We start from the raw sequence: 21,103 nt of genomic DNA, 5'->3' as shown, positions 1-21,103 counted from the left end.
AAAAAAAAAAAAAAAAAAAAAAAAGAGAGTAATTAGGGTTCTCGAGTTCATCAAAAACTATGATTCTAAATCACTCACAAACCCAACGAGGCAGAATTTGATGAGTATTCAAATCCAGATTAATGGAACAACTAATCTCCGACCAAATCCTCTTCCTTAAAACATGAATCAAACGAATTCTCCCTCCAAATTTCGCAAAGCTACTCATATTTAAAATCCCCGAACCATTCAAATCGCTGCTAACATTCTCCACAGAACCTTCAACAGAAACATTCATCCTCGTCGTCCCCTTCGCCTCAGCCCTACCCCCGCCACTACTCCTTTCGCCGACGATGACGCCGCCGTACATGAAAACGACGGTGACGTAATCGAAAATGAAGGGACCGAAGTTCGAATTGTCGACGGAGAATTCAGCAATCAAGGTCAGATTAAGCGAGGAGGAAGAGGAATTAGTATTAGAGATGGAAAACTTACGGACGGAGATGGAAGAGAGGTCGATGGTCGGGGAATTAACGCGCAGAACGATGAGAGAGAAGATCAGAAGGGCGACGCAGAGGAAGACGAAGGCGGAGAAGAGGTAGATGAAGCATTTGTTGGACGGTTCGTTTTTGAGAGTTTTGTGGTGAGCTTGGGAGTGTGGCAATGGAAAGCTGTGGGTGTGTTCGTCCATTGTTGTTGCAGAGAAGAGAGGAAGAAGAAGAAGAAAAAGAAGGGTTTTTATAGGAGAGCCGAAGAGCGGTTACTGAAATTAGTGGGAATGGAAGGAGTCGGTTNAAAGAAGGGTTTTTATAGGAGAGCGGAAGAGCGGTTACTGAAATTAGTGGGAATGGAAGGAGTCGGTTGACGGTTATGGAGTGAGCCGGCGGGGTGTCTGTTTCAGGCCACATGTGTTGCCTTTGGCTAACCAAAGTGTCACATCAAGGGGCCACATGTCCGGCAGTGGTGATGGGACCGCCAGGTCACGCGCCAGCACATAAGCCAGTTGAGCTGATGGATTGACTACATGCAAGGGCATTTCACCTCTAATACATATTTTATCTGCGTGAGCTTGATATAGTCAAGGTTAACTTGAGCTACTCGAGTATAGCGCAACAGGTTATAGTCAATCTTAATTTGAGCTACTCAAACTACTCGAGTATAGCGCAACAGGTTATAGTCAAGCTTAATTTGAGCTACTCAAACATAGCGCAACTGGTTCTAGTCAAACTTAACTTGAGTTACTCGAGCATAGCGCAACTGGTTATAGTCAAGCTTAACTTGAGCTACTTAAGTAGTACAACTTGAGCTACTTAAGTAGTACAACTAGTTAAGAGGGAGGTTATAGTCAAGCTTAACTTGAGCTACTCGAGCTAGTAGCACAACTGATTATAGTCAAGCTTAACTTGAGCTACAACTGGTTATAGTCAAGCTTAACTTGAGCTATTCGAGTATAGTACAACTAGTTAAGACCAGTGACAGATCTACGGTAAGCCCAACCCCGCCCCTGACTTCTTTTATCCCACATGTTTGAACTCAGAAGAAAAAAAAGAAAATTGATAAAAATCCAAAAAAATATGGACAGAATGAGCATTTGATGAACAAAATATTTAACTGTGATTTATATTTACATAAATGAATCAAAGCTGAAACTCTGCACCAGCAATGACAATATAGATAGATGGATGGATTCCTAAAAGCTATAATCTTGGAAAGGAAAACAAAACGAAACGAAACAAAATGGGGGAAAAAGGAAGTAGAGCCGATGAGAAAAGGCATCCTAATTCCTAGTTCCACCACAAACTATTACAGCTTTAGCTTTCGGGATTTCAAAACTGTGTCCTATTGCCCACGGCCACTACCCAATCACCTTCCAATCGGGTCATTATCAACCAACCAGTTCATTTCAGCTGTAGCCTCCTAACAACATGACAGCACAGGTCCATCACCTCCCATCACTTTAATAAACAAGTCCCAAGGCATCACCCTAACTTGAACACAGGCCAGGAATAAGTTCCAACTAAGTTTCGTTTCGTTTCTTCAACCAGGGATTTTCACGGTTGTACTAAGTACTAAATGGCCAAAGTCTCATTATTTTTATACATATACTCTCTTCTATTTCCAAGGTTATTTCTGTTTCCTTTCCTGCCGAAAAACTGTACTATACAATTTTTCTGACAAATGGGAAGAGGCCTTCCAAGTATACATAAATATACGGGGAGAAGTTAGAGTTACGAATATGTGTACCCGCAAACTGTGTTCTCAGAAGTGTTCCTTGTGAAAGTCAAACTTAGTTGGGCCTTGTTGGTTGAATTTATAGCAGAGGTTGCTGAGTTCTTTAGCAAGGATTGGAGCTCCACAGTAGAATACTCCTGAGATCCCAAATAATGACAAAATGAGAAGAATTAGATTAAGAAATTCAGTTGTCTATCTTCCTGTTGTTATGTTTTGAAGCGTACTCACCTATTTTAGCATTGCAATGCTTGGTACAAATTCTGGAGAATACTTTCTTCCAATTGGGCCTTGCAAAATGAGTTCTGACCTGATTCATGTAAAGGAAATGGACCTTTCAGAAGATGGGAAATTAGCCTACCATCATCTAGAAAACTGAATGTGCAACTAGAATTCGTTGGTTTCTTTGAAGTTCACAAGAAAAGATGAAGAAACTTATTTGGTACCTAATACCAGAAACAATGTGCACTCCAAAATTTAGAAGCCAATCAGAAAATTGCTTAGAAAGTAGAAATTTACCCGGGTGCCAGAAACTATATCCATCCCATTCTTTGCGTGATTTAGTGCTTGGACCATCGTGATGAGGGCTGATCTAGCGTCTCCTTCCTCGTACACACTGGTCAGGAAGTTGTGCATCTCAATGACACCCTAAGTTTCAAGTCACAAGGTTAACAAACGAATCCATAGAGACATGATAATCTAACTTTAGTTCTATATTACCCTTTGGTCCATCTCAGCGACTTCATTCATGACCCCTTTGAACCAATCAAACGATCCCTGCTCCCTAGTTACCCAGTAAAAGTAAGCATTAGTCGTCTTCACAAATTTCTTTTGCTTAGGAGAAACCCTTGGAGTATTGGAAGAGTCTGTGCTTCCAAAACTGAGATCAGATTCTTTACCGCCATCTTCTATTGAATCCTGAGGAAGGGAAAGCTTTATAATTATCATATTAATGATAAGAGATGACAAGAAAAAAGTTTATGCATAAAGCTCCGAATCAAAGATTTTGCTAATTAAATAGGCACATATTAACTGAAAATTCAGGATGAAGTGATGCATGCAGGTACTTACTGCTTGCTCCTCCATTTTGACAATGTTGTTAAGCAAATCCTTTAAGATGCTAATGAAAGGTGTTGCTCCAATACCAAGACCAACAAGTAATAGAACATCATAATTTCTGTAGTCTTGAGCAGGCGCGCCATAAGGTCCATCTATTAAGAGCTTCGGCAAACTGCAATGCATTGCATGTGCAATCAATCCATCAAGAGTATTCCACAGAGATAAGGCCACAATTCGGAAATGAAGAGATTTGAAGATGTGCATACCACTTCTTGGTCGTTTCATCAGCCCTGAGCAACCCACTCTTCCCAGCAACAGGTGGCTCACAGGCTTCAGCAAATACTCTCTTTAACTCTTGTGTCCAATCACCCAGTTGACGTATGTGAACACTCAAATAGTCATCTCCTGGAGCAGAAGTAATCGAAAATGGATGCCTGCAGACAAATATGATAGGCGCAATAGAAAATTACATCTAATGGAAGTATAAATCCTTCGCACACAAAAAATTGTCTTCCTGAACCGCAACAAGTTTCAGTCAAGATTCTTGAAAAATAGTGACAAACTTGTAAAGAAGAACTAGACAGAACATTATAGACATAAATAATAAATAGGATATGACAATGTGATTAAAAACTGCATAAAATTCACAAATGTCAAGGCTCCTCTCAGTATCAGATAATTGAGTAACAGAGAAGGTCATTCATTTAATGTCTAGCAAGAGTTATGATGTTTATTTACCACTCAAATGGAGAAACAGCAGGACATTGGACAAACATGTACTGTCCACTCTTATATCGGAACTGAGGAGGTTTAGACATTTGTAAAGCAAGAACATTCCCCGGGTAAATAGCCACCTGGAAAAGCAGACACATGGAACGGTTGGAAGACATGAACTTCTTGAAGTAGTCTTGACTAGTTTGACATTATATGAGAGAGAGAGAGAGAGATTATGTGCCAATATCATAAGGATTCTAACTGCAAATGTGAGTTATGTGCCAATATCATAAGGATTCTAACTGCAAATGTGAGTGTTATCAGAAACCTTGAGGAGTCGAACACTGTAGAAGCCTGAGCGGAAGAATCTAAGTGTCCTTTCTCCAGCATATAGTAAAACTGGGACGGCAAGATACATCCAAGTCTGCATGCAAAAAGCAGTACCTCAGCAAACATTTCTAATTGCCTAGTTAGTGCAAAATAAATTCCCTGTTTGAGCCAAATAGAGAAGTACTAAAAGGTAAGTATCATCATACTTACTGTCTTACGGTACCATCTGTGTTCAAGGTAGAGGAATATGCCATGGATGACGAGCAAGATGTAAACAATGACAAACAGGTGGTGTGAATACCAGAAGGCATTGAAACCAGTCAGCCTATCAAACGGCTTGGGCAGCTTAATCAGGCTCCTCCTAAACCATCGGGTAGCTAGAGTGAATGCTAATGCCATGAAGATGACCATTAGTATACCAGTCACACCTTCCCATCCCTTAACCAAATCTAAGTAGGTTGGCTTTTGTGGTCCGAAGTAGTCCTTCACGTAATTGTAGGTTTCGTTAGATGACTGTACGAGTCTTGGAAAATCACAGGCAAGATGGTTCCCCACATGGAGAATGACACCAACTACAATGGCTGCGGCAATCGTCTGCAGTGCACAAAATTGAATTTAGAGTGTCAAATACTTGATATTCCATATTTCATGGACTCAGACTTCTTAGACAAACTAAATTCAGGGGATCCAAAAATTACCTTTGTCATCATTGCAGTTTACATTCTAAATAAGTTTCTCGTTGCACTTAAAAACTAGCAAAAATCTTTCACCTTATGGTGATTGATATCCAAATCATATTATCCTTTAAGACATTGTTACAGTTGAACAAACAAGTCAATGACGAGGAACTAAAAACATCAAAGGAAAAATCCTTGGTATTTGTTCACTGGTCGAGATTTTGTTACAGTTGAACAAACAAGTCAATGACGACTGCTGAATTTTGTTGAAGCTATCTTCAGTTCAATTTATAGGCTAACAAAACCTGTGTATTGAATAATTAACTTTCTATTCTTTGGATAAATAGGTACATTGGAATGCAACACACAAATTTAATTATAAGTTCCAAAATGAAATTTTATACTATAAAAAATTAGTCACAAGACATTGGTAATATAAATAAAATAAAAGGTAGAATCAGTGCTAAAATTTGAATCAAATTATATTTAGAACCATTTCAGCAATTTTTGTCACCTAAGCGTCAAGCCACCTTACTCTTGGGATTATCTTAGCATTATTCTCAGAAATTTGTTTAATAGACTGCAATAACTATTCAAAATTAATAATTAAAGAAAAAAAACGGTTCAACCTAAATAAATTGGCAAACCACAAAGTTCACGTTACTTGGGCGTTTACAGCTAAGTAGCACCGGCTAGTCATCTCCATTCTTCATTACGTCAACAATAATGGCCTAATTACAGGAAGGCACCAGGTTGACCACTAATAAACTAATAATTCCGGATAAAGCCAAGCAATTGTGTGGAAAATAGAAATTAAGAAACGAGGGATGTGAATATGTGTACCTTATGAAAATTGATATTGTCGTCAAATGGTACAAAATATCCCAGCCAGGTCGACCTTATCCAAGTGATGGTATTTCTACATACGGGCAGCAAAATGATGGCCATGTTGAACTTCAGAGTCTCAGCCGCACCCTTAGCCGTAAGAAGACAGTAGCCCATGACCTCGTACGCTGCCTTGCGCTTGTATTGGAAGAATTTCCACGCGAAAAGCCCAACCATGATCGCGACCCATAAAGTCAACACCCATATCCTCCTCCAATTCTCCTGCAAATAATAGAGCAGTTTTGTTCTTAGCCTTGTTATGGGGCCTTTGCTCCTTAGTCCCTGTATGTTCTGGCTCAGTGCTTGGCTGGTATAGCTGAGGGCTTGACTGTAATTCAGATACGTGTCCTTCTGTAGCAAAAGGGTTTCCAATTGCCACAGCTGCACCACCGCGATCACCACACAAATTGCAAAGTCGTCAATATTTAAATCATTAACAAACTTCAACAAAAATTAGTCAAACCATTGATATAGTTAATTAAATATTTAAATGTATAAAAGGGATTTAGGCAACCAACTACATCTCGAAGTTAATAGAACAACCTAATCGATCAATTAAATTTTGTTAACAAATAAATAAAAAATAGTTCGCAGCCGATTGTAATTTCTATATTATAAAGCTAAAACGCCATCAACCATAATAAATATTTAGACATGTCACAAGTCAAAAAGGATGCGGCATTTCAAATATTAAGATTTCAAGCCAACAACTTTTTGGGGAGAAAAGTCAAAAGTATTACGAGACGCTCTTATTTAGAAAACTATTTTGCAAAAACTATCTTCATAAATAATTTAAAAAAACAAAACAAAACAAAACAAAGACCTGTCTAAATACAATGATTAAAGATATTCCAAACGCGTAGGAATTTAATTTTTATTTATTTATGAAATTTTCGGAAGAAACTTCAATAATATTATATATGTTAAATAACAAGTTCAAAAATCTTTGAACTTGTTATAAAATAGGTTCCTAAAGTTCAAAAAAATGTTTAACAAGTTCCTAAATTTTCAAATTTTTTACTAACAAATTTTCCAACTTCAAAAATTGGCTAGAAGATCTTAGAATTTTTCGTTTTTTTTTTTTTTTTTTTTTTTTTTTTTTTTTTTTTTTTTTTTTTTTTTTNAGTCATTGACCTGAATTTTATAATTATGAAACAATTGGACACAATATTGGAAAACTAATAATTTATAAAATTTAAAAATAGTGGAAAAATAATAATGAAAGGTAGCTCCATTAAAAAAATGTAGGAGAAGAGAACTAACCTCAATATAGCCGAGCCTTTCAGGGTCCAACTCCTCCATGATGAGGGCCGCATATTCCTCTGCCTGTTCCTTTAACCTCGATAGCTTGTTTGCAGAAGCACTCAACATAATAATCTAAAACAAGTAAATTAACATAATAATGATATAATTTTGCAAACCTTTGGCATATTGTGAACAAAAAGTCCCCACCAACCCCACTTAAAAAATTGGAAGTTCTGGTTAGGACAACCATTTTTAAATAACTTTACATTTAACATTTTCATAATTATTTCTCAAATCTGCAAGAGGGTTAATTTGCAAATTAAAATAGATAATAGATCCGAACTATAAATAGCTGAACAAAAACGTATGAAATCATGATGCTTGGGACTTGAGAGCAGGAAACGTAGGAGTAGAAATATGAATTCAACAAGAACAATAATTCATTATAATATGCAATTGGGAGTGGTTAATTTTGGAAATTTCAGGCTTGAGATTACCAAATCCTTCCTACCGTTGATATTATTATAACGAAAATGATTGCTGGCCAAACCAAATGAATTAAGGTAATGCAAAATATATATATATATATATATATATATATATATATATATATATNAGATGAATAGATTAGGTTATTAATATTTTAATTTAATCCCATCATGTTCATAATGCTAATTCCATGCAATTTTTTAATATATACAGTAGATGACAACAAATGGAGACAAAAGCCTTTTCCGCTCCACTGAATCAATTCATAGTCTTAAGCCTTATTTTGGCAAATTAAGTTTTAAGCTTATTATCTCTAAGTTTTTTTATCTCTTAATCTTTATATCTTTTTATTCAAACATATAAAGCAAGTAAAAAAGAATAATAAAATTCTTATTAAAAAAAGAGGAATATAATTTCAAAATTAAAAAATAGAATAAAATCCACAAAAATAATATTTAAAATGTAATATAAATATCAACGGAGTTAAATAATAATTAAACTTACCTCTTTCACTTCTTCTTCGGTAATTCGGCCGTCTTCGTTTTTATCGACCCTGTTTAAAAAAATTGACGGTGGTAAATACGAATATTGAAAAACTGGCTCTTCTGAAAAGACAGCAGTCGGTTTCATTTCTTGGTGATGAGACGGTGTCGTTTTGTGTTCTTGCTTTTTTAATTAACTTAAAATTGAAGTAAAGAGATGGATAATAATCATTTACATGTCGAAGAAGATCTGGAGGCGCGAATCGAAGCTTTGATCGGTGATTTGTGACCAGAACTCGAACAGTTCGTCTCTGCTGATTTTTTCGACCTTCAATCTTCGTCTCCGACTCAAAGCATCGAACAGTTCCAGAGCGAATTCTTTTGAATCTTTCATTCCTAGTAAATGAAAAGGAATTTTAGAATTTGATGAACTAAGATTTTACAGAGCGAAGAAAATTTTGAAGAGAAAAGGTTCGAGATTAGGTAACGAACTAACCTATGCATTGTGCGAAATCGGAGCGGTAGAGGGATCCATCCTTGGCGAGCTTATCGAAGTTGTTCTGGATTTCGTTCCAGGCATCGACACCATTGGTCTTACTGCTAATGAATCTCAGGCCGCGAAGCGCTTTATGAGCGCCGGAACGAGTGCGATCAAGTTGAGCCTGTCGCCTCCTCAGAGCTCGAGCGGCCAACGCCGAGTCGAATCCGTTTCCAGTACTTGAAGAATGTCCATGGCTCCAGGAAAACCGCTTCAACTCGGCTTTCAACTCCTGTGAGAACTGTCTCGCTTTAGCGACCGCTTCCGCCTTCAATTCCTGGGAAAATTGACGCAACAAATTCGACGAGCTCCGTTTAAACGTCGGCGATCTCGACAGCGAAGCAGACTTAGGAGTTTCAGATCCAACAGAGACGGCGCTATCGATATTAACAACGGTAGCCGGTTCAACTCTCCGCAGGATGATTCTATCATCGTCCTGTAAATCAAGAGTCACCTCAACAAACTCCTCCGCCGCACTAGACTCCGTTCCCGGAGACGATCCTGCGCTCATCTTCGCATTTCCAGGAACCGTATCCGAAGCCCACCGCCGCTCATGCTTCGGAGCCCCCTTCATTTATCCACAAACCAAAACTATCCTTCCAACAACTTCACACACACAACCAAAAAACCCCAAGCATCAGCCGTTCCTTCCAACAACTTCACACACACAACCAAAAAACCCCAAGCATCAGCCGCAACGGCTAACGTGCACCGGTACAAGGCCAGAGGTAGAGATTCTGAATAGAAAAGAATAATGCAACGACAGTTCGCAGTATGTAAAAAGCAAAATCAGACAAGACGCTCGGAATCTGGCAGTAGTGATGGAGAAACAACAGGAAAGGGACGGAGATTCGGAGCAGAGCGGATTAAATTCAAAGCATATTGGTATCTGGGCATGGTGAGATTGGGAAAGGGAAGAAAAAAAGGATAAAAAGCAGAATGCGAGGTAGAAGAAGAAGGAAACAGCAGAGAAGAACGTCTAGAAGGAACTTTTATGGGGGGGATTTTGTTTGGTTAGTAATGGGGGAAAGTATTGTGTGGCAGAACGCGTCGTCAGAAGTTGGGGGTTCAAAAAAGGGCGTGGTGGTGGAGCCGGAGAAAGTGGGGCGAGAAGAGAAACAAAGACGACGCGGGTGTGGGATGAGAGGACAGAGTGATGAGATAGAGCGCGGAAATGGAAAGGGGAATATATACATATTTGTGCGTTTTTTAGGAGGAAACAACGATGTGGGAGTGGGACCGCCAGGGTCTGATTTCAGTCTCGACGGCTCAGATTGATTGTATTTTCCTCCAACTCCTTAATGTCGTTTGATAAGATTATAAAATTAATGGCTCCTTTAGCTTCAGTAATCATTTAATTAATCCATGAATTTAGTTTGAGTAATCAGTTAAGTAATCAGTTAATCATACTTTAAACTTAATTCTAACAATGGCGTTCATATACTTACCATTATATTCAAATTTAATAAGGGAATATGGGTTATGCTTCCTATGAACATTATAAACATAAACCTAAATAAATTGTATTATTGAAGGACGACATTAAGTAAATGTACTTTGTGTTGGATGATCAAAGTCTCGCATCGGCTAATTTAGGAAGTGATCATGGGTTTATAACAAATAATACCCTCTCCATTGGTTTGAGGCCTTTTGGGGGAGCCCGAAGCAAAACCACCCAAGCTTATACTCAAAGTGGACAATATCATACCATTGTGGAGAGTCGTGTTCGTCTAAAATAGTATCAGAGTCATGCCCTAAACTTAGTCGTGCCAATAGATTGGTAAATCCACAAATATCGAACAAAAGACTCCAAAAAAAAACGAGTCAAGCCTCCTCGAAGGGTCGAGGCTCGATTAAGGGGAGGCTATATGGAATACACTCTCCATTGGTTTGGCCTTTTGGGAAAGCCCAAATCAAAACTATGAGAACTTATGCTCAAAGTTGACAATATTATACCATTATGGAGAGTCGTTCGTTTAACAATTTGATTTTTTTGGGTGAATATTATAATTAACATGTTAGTCTGGTTGACCTCTACGTGTTCAAAGGAAATTGTTTTTTTCTTTAAATGCTTAACTACGATCGTTTGTTCTATTCAGTATGGTGTGTATATAACCTTCCGACTCAACAATTAAGTTCAACTCTGATCACATCTAACACCTAATAAAAAACTTACAATTAGGAAGAGTATATAAGGGTTCATTAGCTTTTTAATTTTTTTGCAATTTCCCAAAATTGGGGACAAATCTTTTTTCTTTTTGACAAAATATTATGATTATTACCATAATGATCCTTTTCTCATGTATATAAACAGTAATTATAGTTTGAATGGATGAATTTTGAAATGAATGGTAACCATAGAAACCTAATAATGAAGGCTTTTGATGAAAATTTTGAACCACAAGCCATCATAATACAATATAAGATAACATGATTTAATTAAAATCATTACCCATCCCTGAAAATGACAAGATTTCAAGAAAATATGAACATTTGATTACTTGTCACATATTAGTGGATACCCGAAGAGTGTGTTATTGACTTCTTTTGATTTGTTTGCCACTTTTTTAGTTCAATTTGTTCGCCATTTATTAAATCCCCATGATTAATTTATTGATTTAGTGTATATATATTCGAAATACGATATTGTTTTTTTTCAGGTAAAGGCAAGGCGCCCATGTACGGTTGACGGCAACATTGCGATCAGAGACTGTAGCGCGTGTATAAGATAGTTGCATATTTAAAATTTCTAATTTTGGTTGGGGGAGTGCGTTTGCATTTCATTTATTTGAATTATTTAATTTGTAATTATTTTATCACTCTCATGTTTGAAACACGTAAGTCCGACAGTATTTTCTAATGTTTTAACATATGAAGTTTCAAATTTTTCTGCTAATAAAGAACTCGTAGGAAAAGTATTTTTGATAATATTTAAAAAAAGGGGAAATAAAAAGAGCAACCGTTTGGAGGGATTAAAAGAATATGGACAGGAAAATTATTGGAGAAATGAATTATAATTAATAAATAATGGTATATATTAAGAATAAATATTAAATAAAGTCAACGCCGCTTTAAAGCTGTTTGACACTAAAAGACGTAAAATTTACTCCTCCATTCAATTCACCAACTACGCCCTTTACATCCTTCACCAATTATTTAAAATATTCCAAAATCAATCCTTTTGCTTTTATTTTTATTTTATTTTTCATTTATGAATAATGAAGATAATACCAATAATTAATTAATTAATTAATTAATTAATTAAAGATATGCATTTAATGAGATAATAATAATAATAATAATAATAATAGAGTTGCTTAAAGTGTTGGAGCCGTATTTGGAGCCTTCGACGCTAACATTGTGCTGCCTGCATCAATAATAGCTAGTAGGGAAGGACGTACATTTGCTCGTGGGAATGATTGAAATTTTGTTTGAAACACCCGATGATAAAATTCTTTTGATCAAGTTGGTTGTCTCACCAAATCAACGTTCAATATCATATATGTTCATCAAATGGTCTACACATGCTAAATTATTCATGAACTTTGGAAAATGTCGATGCTAAGTCGGTTGGATACATGGGAATAGGAAGACTTTGAATTTTAATGTTATAAGCGAGATAAAGATAGACAAAGTCAAAGTCAATGACCAATTGAATAATAGTATGGTATTTCCAATGGTTGATGTATTTAAACTTTTCTATTGGTCGCTTCTTCATTATTAACCTTTCACTTCACGAGAAACCTAAGTCAAAGTTGGTCATCCGTTCATACAACCAAACTAAAATCTTTTATTTATTTTTATTTTGTCACAATAGTATATAGTTCGACGTGGTGATACATGTGGAAGTTCAAACTCTCACTCGTGGAATTTAGATACGTCACCGGCTTGACTTGAACCATTTACGATAGTTAAGATTAAATAAATGGGTATTAATTTTTTTTTTTTAATTAGAGTATAATTAATTTCTCATAAAATAAATGCTCCAATTATTTAGAGGGACGGGAAAATGTGTGTAAATACATCCTCCACGAAAGGGACGAATAAAGTATATTTTAAAAATTGAGTCCACAAAATTTGGTTATTAGAAATGCCACCATTAAAAAGAAAAAAGAAAAAAGAAAAAAGAAAAAGAAAAAGGTTGCGAGAGTTGAGAGTGAGACACGTGGAAATCAGGAAATGGAAACTCCGAGTGGTGGTTGTAAAATAGGTAGGCTGTATATGGAGCTTCTAGAAGCTTAATTACGTTTAAAACTGGGCCAAAAACTAATGGGCCCCGCCGCTACAAAAATTAAAAATAATAAAATAAAATAAAAATTCCTCCCACCAACTCCCCTCTTCTTCTCTACAATTCTTTTATTATTTTTTTTTCTTTTTATTACGGTCTTTCCAAGTCTTCCGGTCTGTTAGTTATAAATATATATATAAATTAATGAAAATAACTTTTAAGTGAATATTAAAAAAATATAATTACCTTTAATACTAGAGGAAAATTATTAATATTTTATTTAAAAAATAACCGTGATCTTAAAAGACTTTATTTGATATAATTAAACCTTTTTTAAAAATTTTAAAATACGTTTATCGTCCATATTTCGTTTAAAAAATATTCATACACTTTAAAAAGTAACATTAAAAAGTTTGAACATAAACTGTTTTTTCCTTTTTAAAAACTTAGTACCGAGTGTTAATACTAATTTTAAAATTTAATATATATATATATATATATTATATTTTTTTTTTAAGAATGGTAATTTATTTCTAGACGAAGTATAAAGTTTAAAAAGGTATTTTAACCTGTTTTATTTTTTTTTTCTTTAAATTAAATTATAAATTTACCTTTCAAACTTGAAAAATAATCTAATTTTATCATGACAATATATTTTTTTTTAACAAAATAAAAAAGATATATTAATAGTGAAAAACCAAAATAGGTATTTTAAAAGACTTATAAATTAAAGTGAAGCAAATGGAAACTTCAATAATTAAATAGAGGAGATATATACCGTTATGCTACTTTTTATTTTATTTTGAATTTGTAACTCCATAATTAATTAATTAATTAATTAATGTTATTAAGTTAAAATTTTAATTTTGATTTGAGAACTTTCATAAAAGTAATTAATTTTAGACTTTAAATCTTAATTTTTCAGATTAAAATTTTGTGGACTACATTGTTATAAACTATAATATACAAATATAATTAAATATTTTACCGATTAAAATTCAAACTAAATTGTTACTTTCGTACTCTCTCTCTCTCTATATATAGATATATATATATATATATATATATATATATATATATATATATATATATATATATATATATTTGTCGATTATTTTGGGTGGGTGGATTTTATTTAGTGAACTAATTGGTGGAAATTAACAACTACCTTTCATTTTCCATATATATATATATATATTACTTTTGGCCCTTTATTATTATATTTTTTTCCCATACATATATTTGTTTAGGATGAATTCTAAATATTTAAATTAAGATTCATATAATTATAAATATATGGCACCTGTTGATTGTATTTTATTTGTTATGTGTGTGAAGTGATTGAAATTTCTTTTTCTCGTAATTAAAAAAAAAACACTATTTAACGGACCAAGTTCATGTACTCCTACCAAACATAAGATGTTCACACCGTTGCTTTTAAGCATGTAGGACTCGTCAATTTTTAATTATATGTAATTTTCGAATTTTGTGGCTCGGGCAACACTATCAAGATATATGGAGTCGTTGGGAGGTTTCCCCAAATAAAGCAAATTGACTGATGATATTCCATTTAAATGCTCCTTGTAGCATTAAGACGCTACCTGTGCAAATTATCTTATTTTATTGCAGTTTGAGTTCGTAGACGCGGTAAATGTTGTTTACTTTTTTTTTTTTAAATTAAAATATGGAAGGGAGTAATATATTTAAAAATTAAGAAAACTAAAAGATTATTAATATTAATAATATGATAACCTAAGAAAGAGTAGTGTTTGTGTACACATCATTTTAATGGAAAATAGAGTAAAGAAAATGTGGTACCAACTTCATTTTCTCACCAATTAACTTTGATTTTTCCAAATGGGGTTTGGTGATTTATTTTCATGATTTGATATTTAAAACATCACCATTTAATTAATTCAACTTTCCCAGTTATAATGTATCCGATTTTCAAACTTGTCAAACCCTAATTTTGTAGCGTACTTGAAATACAAAACATTTTAGTTTAGACTAAGATTAGGAGAACATGAAAGATTATAAAGTTCATTAACGACCCATGCTCAAGATTAAATTTGGTACTTAATGACTCTGACATTTTATTGTATACTTTAATAAATTATAAATAAGTATAAAATAAGGAAATGTGTATAAAAATTAATTAATTTATATTATTTTCCCACCATTAATTTAGTTACTCTGAAAGAAACCAAACATACGGGCCAGTTACGGATTTCCCCGCCTCCGAGTTTGCTGAAGCTTCGTTCATACAGGTGGAGGGAAGGGGTTTTGCTCCGGTGAGCGGCTGAAAATGGGTACACCATTGCCGTATGAGATGTACTTGAATAGAATTTCCTTGTACATTGATGGCATAACTTCGCACGTCAACCGTACCGATCAAATCGACCCTGTCTATTTCTGCAATCTCTGCTTTTCCCTTGCCAGGTTTTGATTGATTGATTTATTTATTTATTTATTTATTTTATGGATCATTTAGGGTTTCCACGTCTGTTTATTGTTCTTATTGTAGAAATTCGCTTTGTATGTTCTTCTTGATTTTTTGTTAGTTGAGAGGATTTGAGACTGGTAATACGAATACCTACAGTTTAGCTGGTTGGTAGAAAATGGAGTGTCGAGTAGTTTGTCTGGAAGACGGCATTTGGGCGTGGTTGGAAGTGTTGTGTTGCAGCATTGGTTCAGACTGTTCTCTTTGATTTGAAAATTTCCTGCGTTTTCTTGCGTGATGCATGATTTGTGATTTTTACTTCACTGTAGTAGTGTAAAATTAAAGAATCGAATGGTTTACATCATGAAAAAGATGATTCTGAAAGCACTTTTTTGTTTTTTTTCGTAAGAAGAGATGCCTACATATTTCGAAGGTCGGGTTCTTTTTATGGAGAAAGAATATTTAAACAAGTGGTTGCAGTTAACTTTTGCATACTTCCTGTATTTTGTTTTGAAAACTCAGTTGTTTTCCAGGGCCAAGGCCTACCTTTATTGTTATGGGACTTTTGGGACAATGTTATACACAAACCATCTATCAATCTAAGTAAAAGATAAGCGGTTAGTTAAAGTTATTAATCTAATCATATCAACTATAAAGTAAATCACAAACAATACCCTGAATCAGCTACGTCAAAATCCCCAAAAGTTCTGAGGCCAAGTTCCAACTTAACATCATGGCCTTTTGGCTTCTGTCACACACCTCTTTTTGATTGATATTATTGCCAGCAAGCGCTCTTTTGGCTAGACTAATTATCATACTAGTTGATGCTATGAAATTAGCATCGATTGGATAATGTTATCAAGTTCTTTATCATCTTAAGCCTAAAGTATAGGAGATTGCGGCTAAATGAAGGTGATATAGTTTGAATTATTTGCTGCCAATATTAGGGGACCTTGAGAAAACTATAAGCAAGACATTTTTTTTTCTTTCTCTTTCCTCATAATCTATTAAGAACGTAAAAGACTAAGATGACAAGAAAGAGGAGAAAGATTTCTGTTGCCTCAAACTTCTCGAGGGGAGAATTCTTCCTTCTGGTTCCCTTAATATACGATTACAAATTTTATGTCCATTGCCATTGCTGCTAACCTTTCTTTTCTAAGAGTAAAAAGAAAACGTCAGTCCACAAGATCGTGTGAGTTTTTGAGGTATATTATTAAAACCAACACCCTCTTTCTTCATCCTTCAGATTTGATTAACCACCTCATTTACCACTAAAGCTGAACGAATGATTTGCCTCTTACTGTTGTTAAAATTATTTTGAGGTGATTCTCTTTCGTGGTTGTGTTTCCCAGCCATGCTTGAGAGACCGGAAAATCGCATACAATTTTTTTTATTTTTTTTGTAAGGAGAGATGCACAAGGGTAGATGCTGTATGCAATATGGAGGGAGTCGGTTAGGGATCAGATAATTATATTTGGTAATTGTATAGAGGGACCAGTGGCCATTATTCGGTTATGCTAGCATATGATAGGACTTAGGAGTGTAGTTGTCCGTGGGGATTTACCATGTGTTGTATATTTTGTGAGAGAGTAGGCCTGTTGAATGTTTGTGCCCTTATTCGTGCTTTCCTGTTTTATCTAACAGTAATATTATTGGATTATCGCTCTCAATTGCTGTATCAGCTTTGTACTTTTATTGTACTCTTAACTCAAGTCAAATGCCTCATTCAGGATTTTTAGGTTATGGTGAAGGTGACAACTTAGAATGAATTTCTCACTTATTCCTGAACTCTGCGGTCTCTTGTTCTATTGTGATATCACTTCACGTTTTTGACTATACAAGTTTCATGTTATATCTTTAATTTGCTGACGTGCAAGGCTACTGTTGTAAATACCTCTGTATCTTTAATTATATACTTTTGTTTGTCTCAAATGTTATTTATAATTATTAGTTCTTACTAATGTGAACAAAATTGGATTTTTTAGGCTAAATTTATAAAAAAATACCCTTGAATTTTGTCATTTGTTTAAAAAGTACCCATTTTCTTTCAAAAGTTGCAATATTACCCTTGACCTTTCTTAAATATTTCAAAACTACCTTTGAGCAAAAAAATCTACTAGAATATTGGACAAAACGTTGACGTGACGAAATGTCATTCTTTCAGGCTTAATCTAGACAAGTGTCCTAGTATTCACCACATCGTTCTAGGTTTACTGCCATGTTGATTTTTTTTTTGTCACAAGTCAAGGATAATTTCAATTTTTGAAAGAATAAAAGTATTTTTGAAACAAAGAGCAAAATTTAGGAGTATTTTTTACTAAGGCTAAACGGTAAAAAATACTCTTGAACTTTGCCCCTTATCTAAAAAATATCTACTTTCTTTCAAAAGTTGCAATGTAACCCTTGAGTTGTCTTAATGTTTCAAAACCACCATTGAGTTAGAAATCCGTTAAAATGTTGTACAGAAAATCGATATTGGCAGTAACTAGGATGCTTATCTAGGTTAAGTCTAAAAGAACAACATTTAGTTATGTTGATTTTTCATTCAACATTTTAAACATCTTTCTACTCCAAGTATTGTTTTGAAATATTTATAAAAAGGTTAAGGGTAATATTGCAATTTTTGAAAGAATATGAGTATTTTTGAAACAGGGGCAAAGTTTATGGGTATTATTTATGATTTAGTGTTTTAACAATCTAATTTTTTCTAATACTTTTTATGTATGTGCCTTAGCTTCTGCTCATAATCATCGATTTATCATCTTTCTTGACTTTACTTGATTAACGTTGATAATACAGATGTATTGACTTTGCAATTGCAAACAACTTTGTTCCATCTAATGTTCACGGCTTACCCAGTCTCTTGAAACAGGTAATATCTTTTATTCTAGATGTACAGGAAATTCTGGTGTTTTAAATCAATTTTCCCCCCTCCGATTAAAAAAAAAAAAGATTACTTCATTTCCCTTTTTTCTAAATTATAAAATGCTGGTCTATTTGAGCAGCAACTTAAGATGGTTCATGTCCCTAGAATGTCTAATTTCTGTTAAATTACCTGTTAATTTTCATTCCTCGTTTTGGTGTCGTCACTACAAAATGTTACACCTTCTCAAATAGTTGACTGTGTCATCTTCAAATTATTTGGCACTCTTTGTTTTGGTTCTAAGCTATACTTTAGAGATCTTGGCCGGTCATTTAGTAGGTTGGGCTGAACTGCCTATTGATTTACTAGAACTTAAACGTAAGGGGGGCAGGGGGGTGGGGTGGGGTTTAAGATGTTGGGCGCAAGGTTGCATTTGGATTTGGAAGATGGTTTGTTAGCCTATCTCTATAATATTTAGATTGGGTTGTAGACTCATGTTAAGTGACTTTGTCTCAGTTATTTATTCAGAATTTTGTATCTGGTTGCAATATCTTCTCTAGTATGAGTTCGTTAAAGAATTAGTTCACATAGAATATTTATTTGTCCAGATGTATCAGAAGAAACATTCTCATCGTTTAAAAGCAGCAGTCATGGTGCTCATGATATCCACCAAGGTATATTTTTTTTCGTCTTTTGCATTTGTGTCATATTTTTATATTATACGACTTGTGACCAAGTTTTTTAGTGTTCACATTTGTTTATGTTGCAACATTTTTTTTTATGACTGTTACAGTATGATTAAATAAATGTTCGTGTTACTGAATCAAAATTTGTTTGAGATGAGAAGTAATCTGTTATAATTTAGTAACAATTTCACCAGCAACTCCAGGGATAGACCGTCTTTTGGTGAGTAGCTTACAAATGAAGTTTATCTATGGAGTTTAGCAGTTTATCTTGAAACACTCGGCTTTAAGTTTAAATTGGAGGAGAAGAGGAAGTTCCATTCTTTTTACATCAGCTAGCAATGGCTAGAATATTCTTTTTGGAGCTTTTTTAACTTACTTTGAAAAACTTTTCACTGATGAAAAGATATAAAAATGTTCAAGGATACAACTTCGATATGGAAAGAAAAGAACAAAACACCCAACCAAACTAAAAACAGAAAGCCAAAATAACCTAAATAGAGCAAAACAAGCATTCTGAGAACAAATAGAAACCAACCTAACAAAACCCCCCTATAAAAAAAGGCAGGAAAGTCCACAAGACAAGCCGTAGCTGCATACACCAAAAAGGAAAGAAGAGCTACAAGGAGGATAAGAGGCACCAAAGCCAGCCAACACCACCAAAAATATCCAACGAGAGCTACCAAACTGAAGAATCAACAACCAAAGGCATAATTGAGCACCGATGACCGATTAAGCTAACAAAAAGGAACTTCCGCTGATATAAGCGATGAGGCAGCAGAAAGTGACAAGAGAAACATCAAGTGAACCCCTTTGAAAACTAAAACTGTAGGCTTAAATTCATTAAATATAATATTGACTTCACCACCATATTGAAAGAGATTTTCCTTGGTGAAGGGGGAACGAGAACAGAACACTGAACTCAGGTTAGGGAGATCCAATGGGGGGCTTGACTCCATAACATCATGGGAAGAGGAAATGATTGACGAAGGAGGAGCCTTCAATTTGGATTGCTCATCATCTAACAGAAAACAAAGGCCGCTTTCGTAAACATTTCAACATTTCTAAAATTTTGGTCATTTGAAGTTAATTTTCAATTATTTCATTATCAAACATAGAAAAAAGACCATCCTCTTGTGGGCTTCTTTTTTGTATGCCCTTGTTTTCTTTCATCTTTCTATCAATAGAAGTTCATTTATTTATCAATATATATGTATGAGATTTTTCCATATTTGGGGTCATACTATCTCTGTGTGTAGGCCTTGTGTCAAACTTGTAATTGTCTTAATTTTAGTTAAGTCCTTAGGATTGTTATTATTATTGTTATTTTTTTTTATCTTGGTTGTAACTAAGGTAATTTATCTACTTTCCTTAAGCCCCGCGTATTTACACAGGCGGCACATCTCCTTTCTGTACTCACTTTTGAAATCAATGCATAACCTTTGCTAGCTTAATTATCCACCTCTCTAGCATCTCTTTGGGTGTTATAAATGTTAAGGTCAATTGAAATAATCTTCATAAATATGCTCATTGGAAATCTTTGTAACACTGATGCAGAAAGACATAAGATACTCAGGTTTTTTGTTTTCCCCTCTTGGCTTGAAATTTTTTTTGCCCACGAGGAAATTTTCTTTTTCTTTTTGTTAGTCAACACTATGATTTAGTCACTTGGCTTCTTTTTTTGTTAATACAAATAATTTTGAAGCGTTATCTGGTTACAAATATCTCAGCTTTCTTATATATTTTTCTTGGTAGAATGCTTGCAAGGTGAGATGGTTTTCAGAAAAGGAGGCAGAGGAACTCTACAGTCTTGCTAATGAGGTTCTTTTTATTTTATTTTTCCCTAAAAATATTATGGGACTTGTCCTCTTAATAAGAGTTTGCGCTCATTTCTGGAATTTTTAATCTTTTTATTTGATGAGAAATTATTATGTCATGTAGATTGGTAGTGATTTCTTTGGAGATACTAATACTGGACCAAATAATTCCCTTACCACGATTACTGCAGTTATGGAAAGGTGTGAATTTCCTTTTTGGCTTATCAGCATTCTGTCTTCTTTTATCTTCTTCTCGCAAAAGGATGGATATCAATGAAAAGTTACGAAGTATGATAATCCTCATTGCAAGAAAAGCACCAGAACCCCATCCTCTTTAAACTTCACCACTTACCTTACAATCCCCAAAAAGAACCCTCAAATAATCCTTTCCTTAATGGAACTAATTATGGAAAATGAATAACAAAAAAAACCCTTTTTTCTCAAG

At 34.5% G+C, this 21,103-nt stretch overlaps 3 protein-coding genes across 5 annotated transcripts in view; 1 reads left to right on the top strand and 2 right to left on the bottom strand.

Moving 5' to 3' along the window:
- Positions 1-735, bottom strand: part of LOC111794996 — a 3,163-nt gene extending 2,428 nt beyond the window's left edge. The window contains exon 1 of the mRNA XM_023677213.1: positions 73-735. Within this exon, the coding sequence (XP_023532981.1) occupies positions 73-670 (598 nt within the window). The 5' untranslated portion in view covers positions 671-735. The remainder of the gene's footprint in view (positions 1-72) is intronic.
- An 801-nt stretch (positions 736-1,536) lies between these two features.
- Positions 1,537-9,857, bottom strand: LOC111795309 (respiratory burst oxidase homolog protein A-like). The gene is made up of 14 exons (XM_023677641.1): positions 8,586-9,857; positions 8,326-8,485; positions 8,112-8,160; positions 7,137-7,250; positions 5,832-6,254; positions 4,522-4,905; positions 4,310-4,405; positions 4,006-4,121; positions 3,534-3,701; positions 3,280-3,439; positions 2,929-3,126; positions 2,728-2,856; positions 2,440-2,518; positions 1,537-2,348 (listed from the first exon to the last, which is right to left on the bottom strand). Exons 1-14 carry the CDS (start codon positions 9,199-9,201, stop codon positions 2,239-2,241), a joined length of 2,802 nt encoding a protein of 933 aa, XP_023533409.1. The 5' UTR covers positions 9,202-9,857; the 3' UTR covers positions 1,537-2,238.
- A 5,208-nt stretch (positions 9,858-15,065) lies between these two features.
- The window catches only part of LOC111795421 (E4 SUMO-protein ligase PIAL2-like), a 13,666-nt gene continuing 7,628 nt past the window's right edge, over positions 15,066-21,103 (top strand). For all 3 annotated transcript variants that reach the window (XM_023677835.1, XM_023677837.1, XM_023677834.1), the window contains exons 1-5: positions 15,066-15,294; positions 18,095-18,167; positions 18,767-18,832; positions 20,597-20,662; positions 20,783-20,859. In XM_023677835.1, coding sequence (XP_023533603.1) covers positions 15,161-15,294; positions 18,095-18,167; positions 18,767-18,832; positions 20,597-20,662; positions 20,783-20,859 — 416 coding nt within the window. In that variant the 5' untranslated portion in view covers positions 15,066-15,160. The remainder of the gene's footprint in view (positions 15,295-18,094; positions 18,168-18,766; positions 18,833-20,596; positions 20,663-20,782; positions 20,860-21,103) is intronic.

This window comes from Cucurbita pepo, chromosome LG05 (assembly GCF_002806865.2).
Source record: "Cucurbita pepo subsp. pepo cultivar mu-cu-16 chromosome LG05, ASM280686v2, whole genome shotgun sequence".
Lineage (NCBI taxonomy): Eukaryota > Viridiplantae > Streptophyta > Magnoliopsida > Cucurbitales > Cucurbitaceae > Cucurbita > Cucurbita pepo.
The sequence above is the reverse complement of the archived record's forward strand: the minus strand, read 5'-3'. Positions and strand labels throughout refer to the sequence as shown.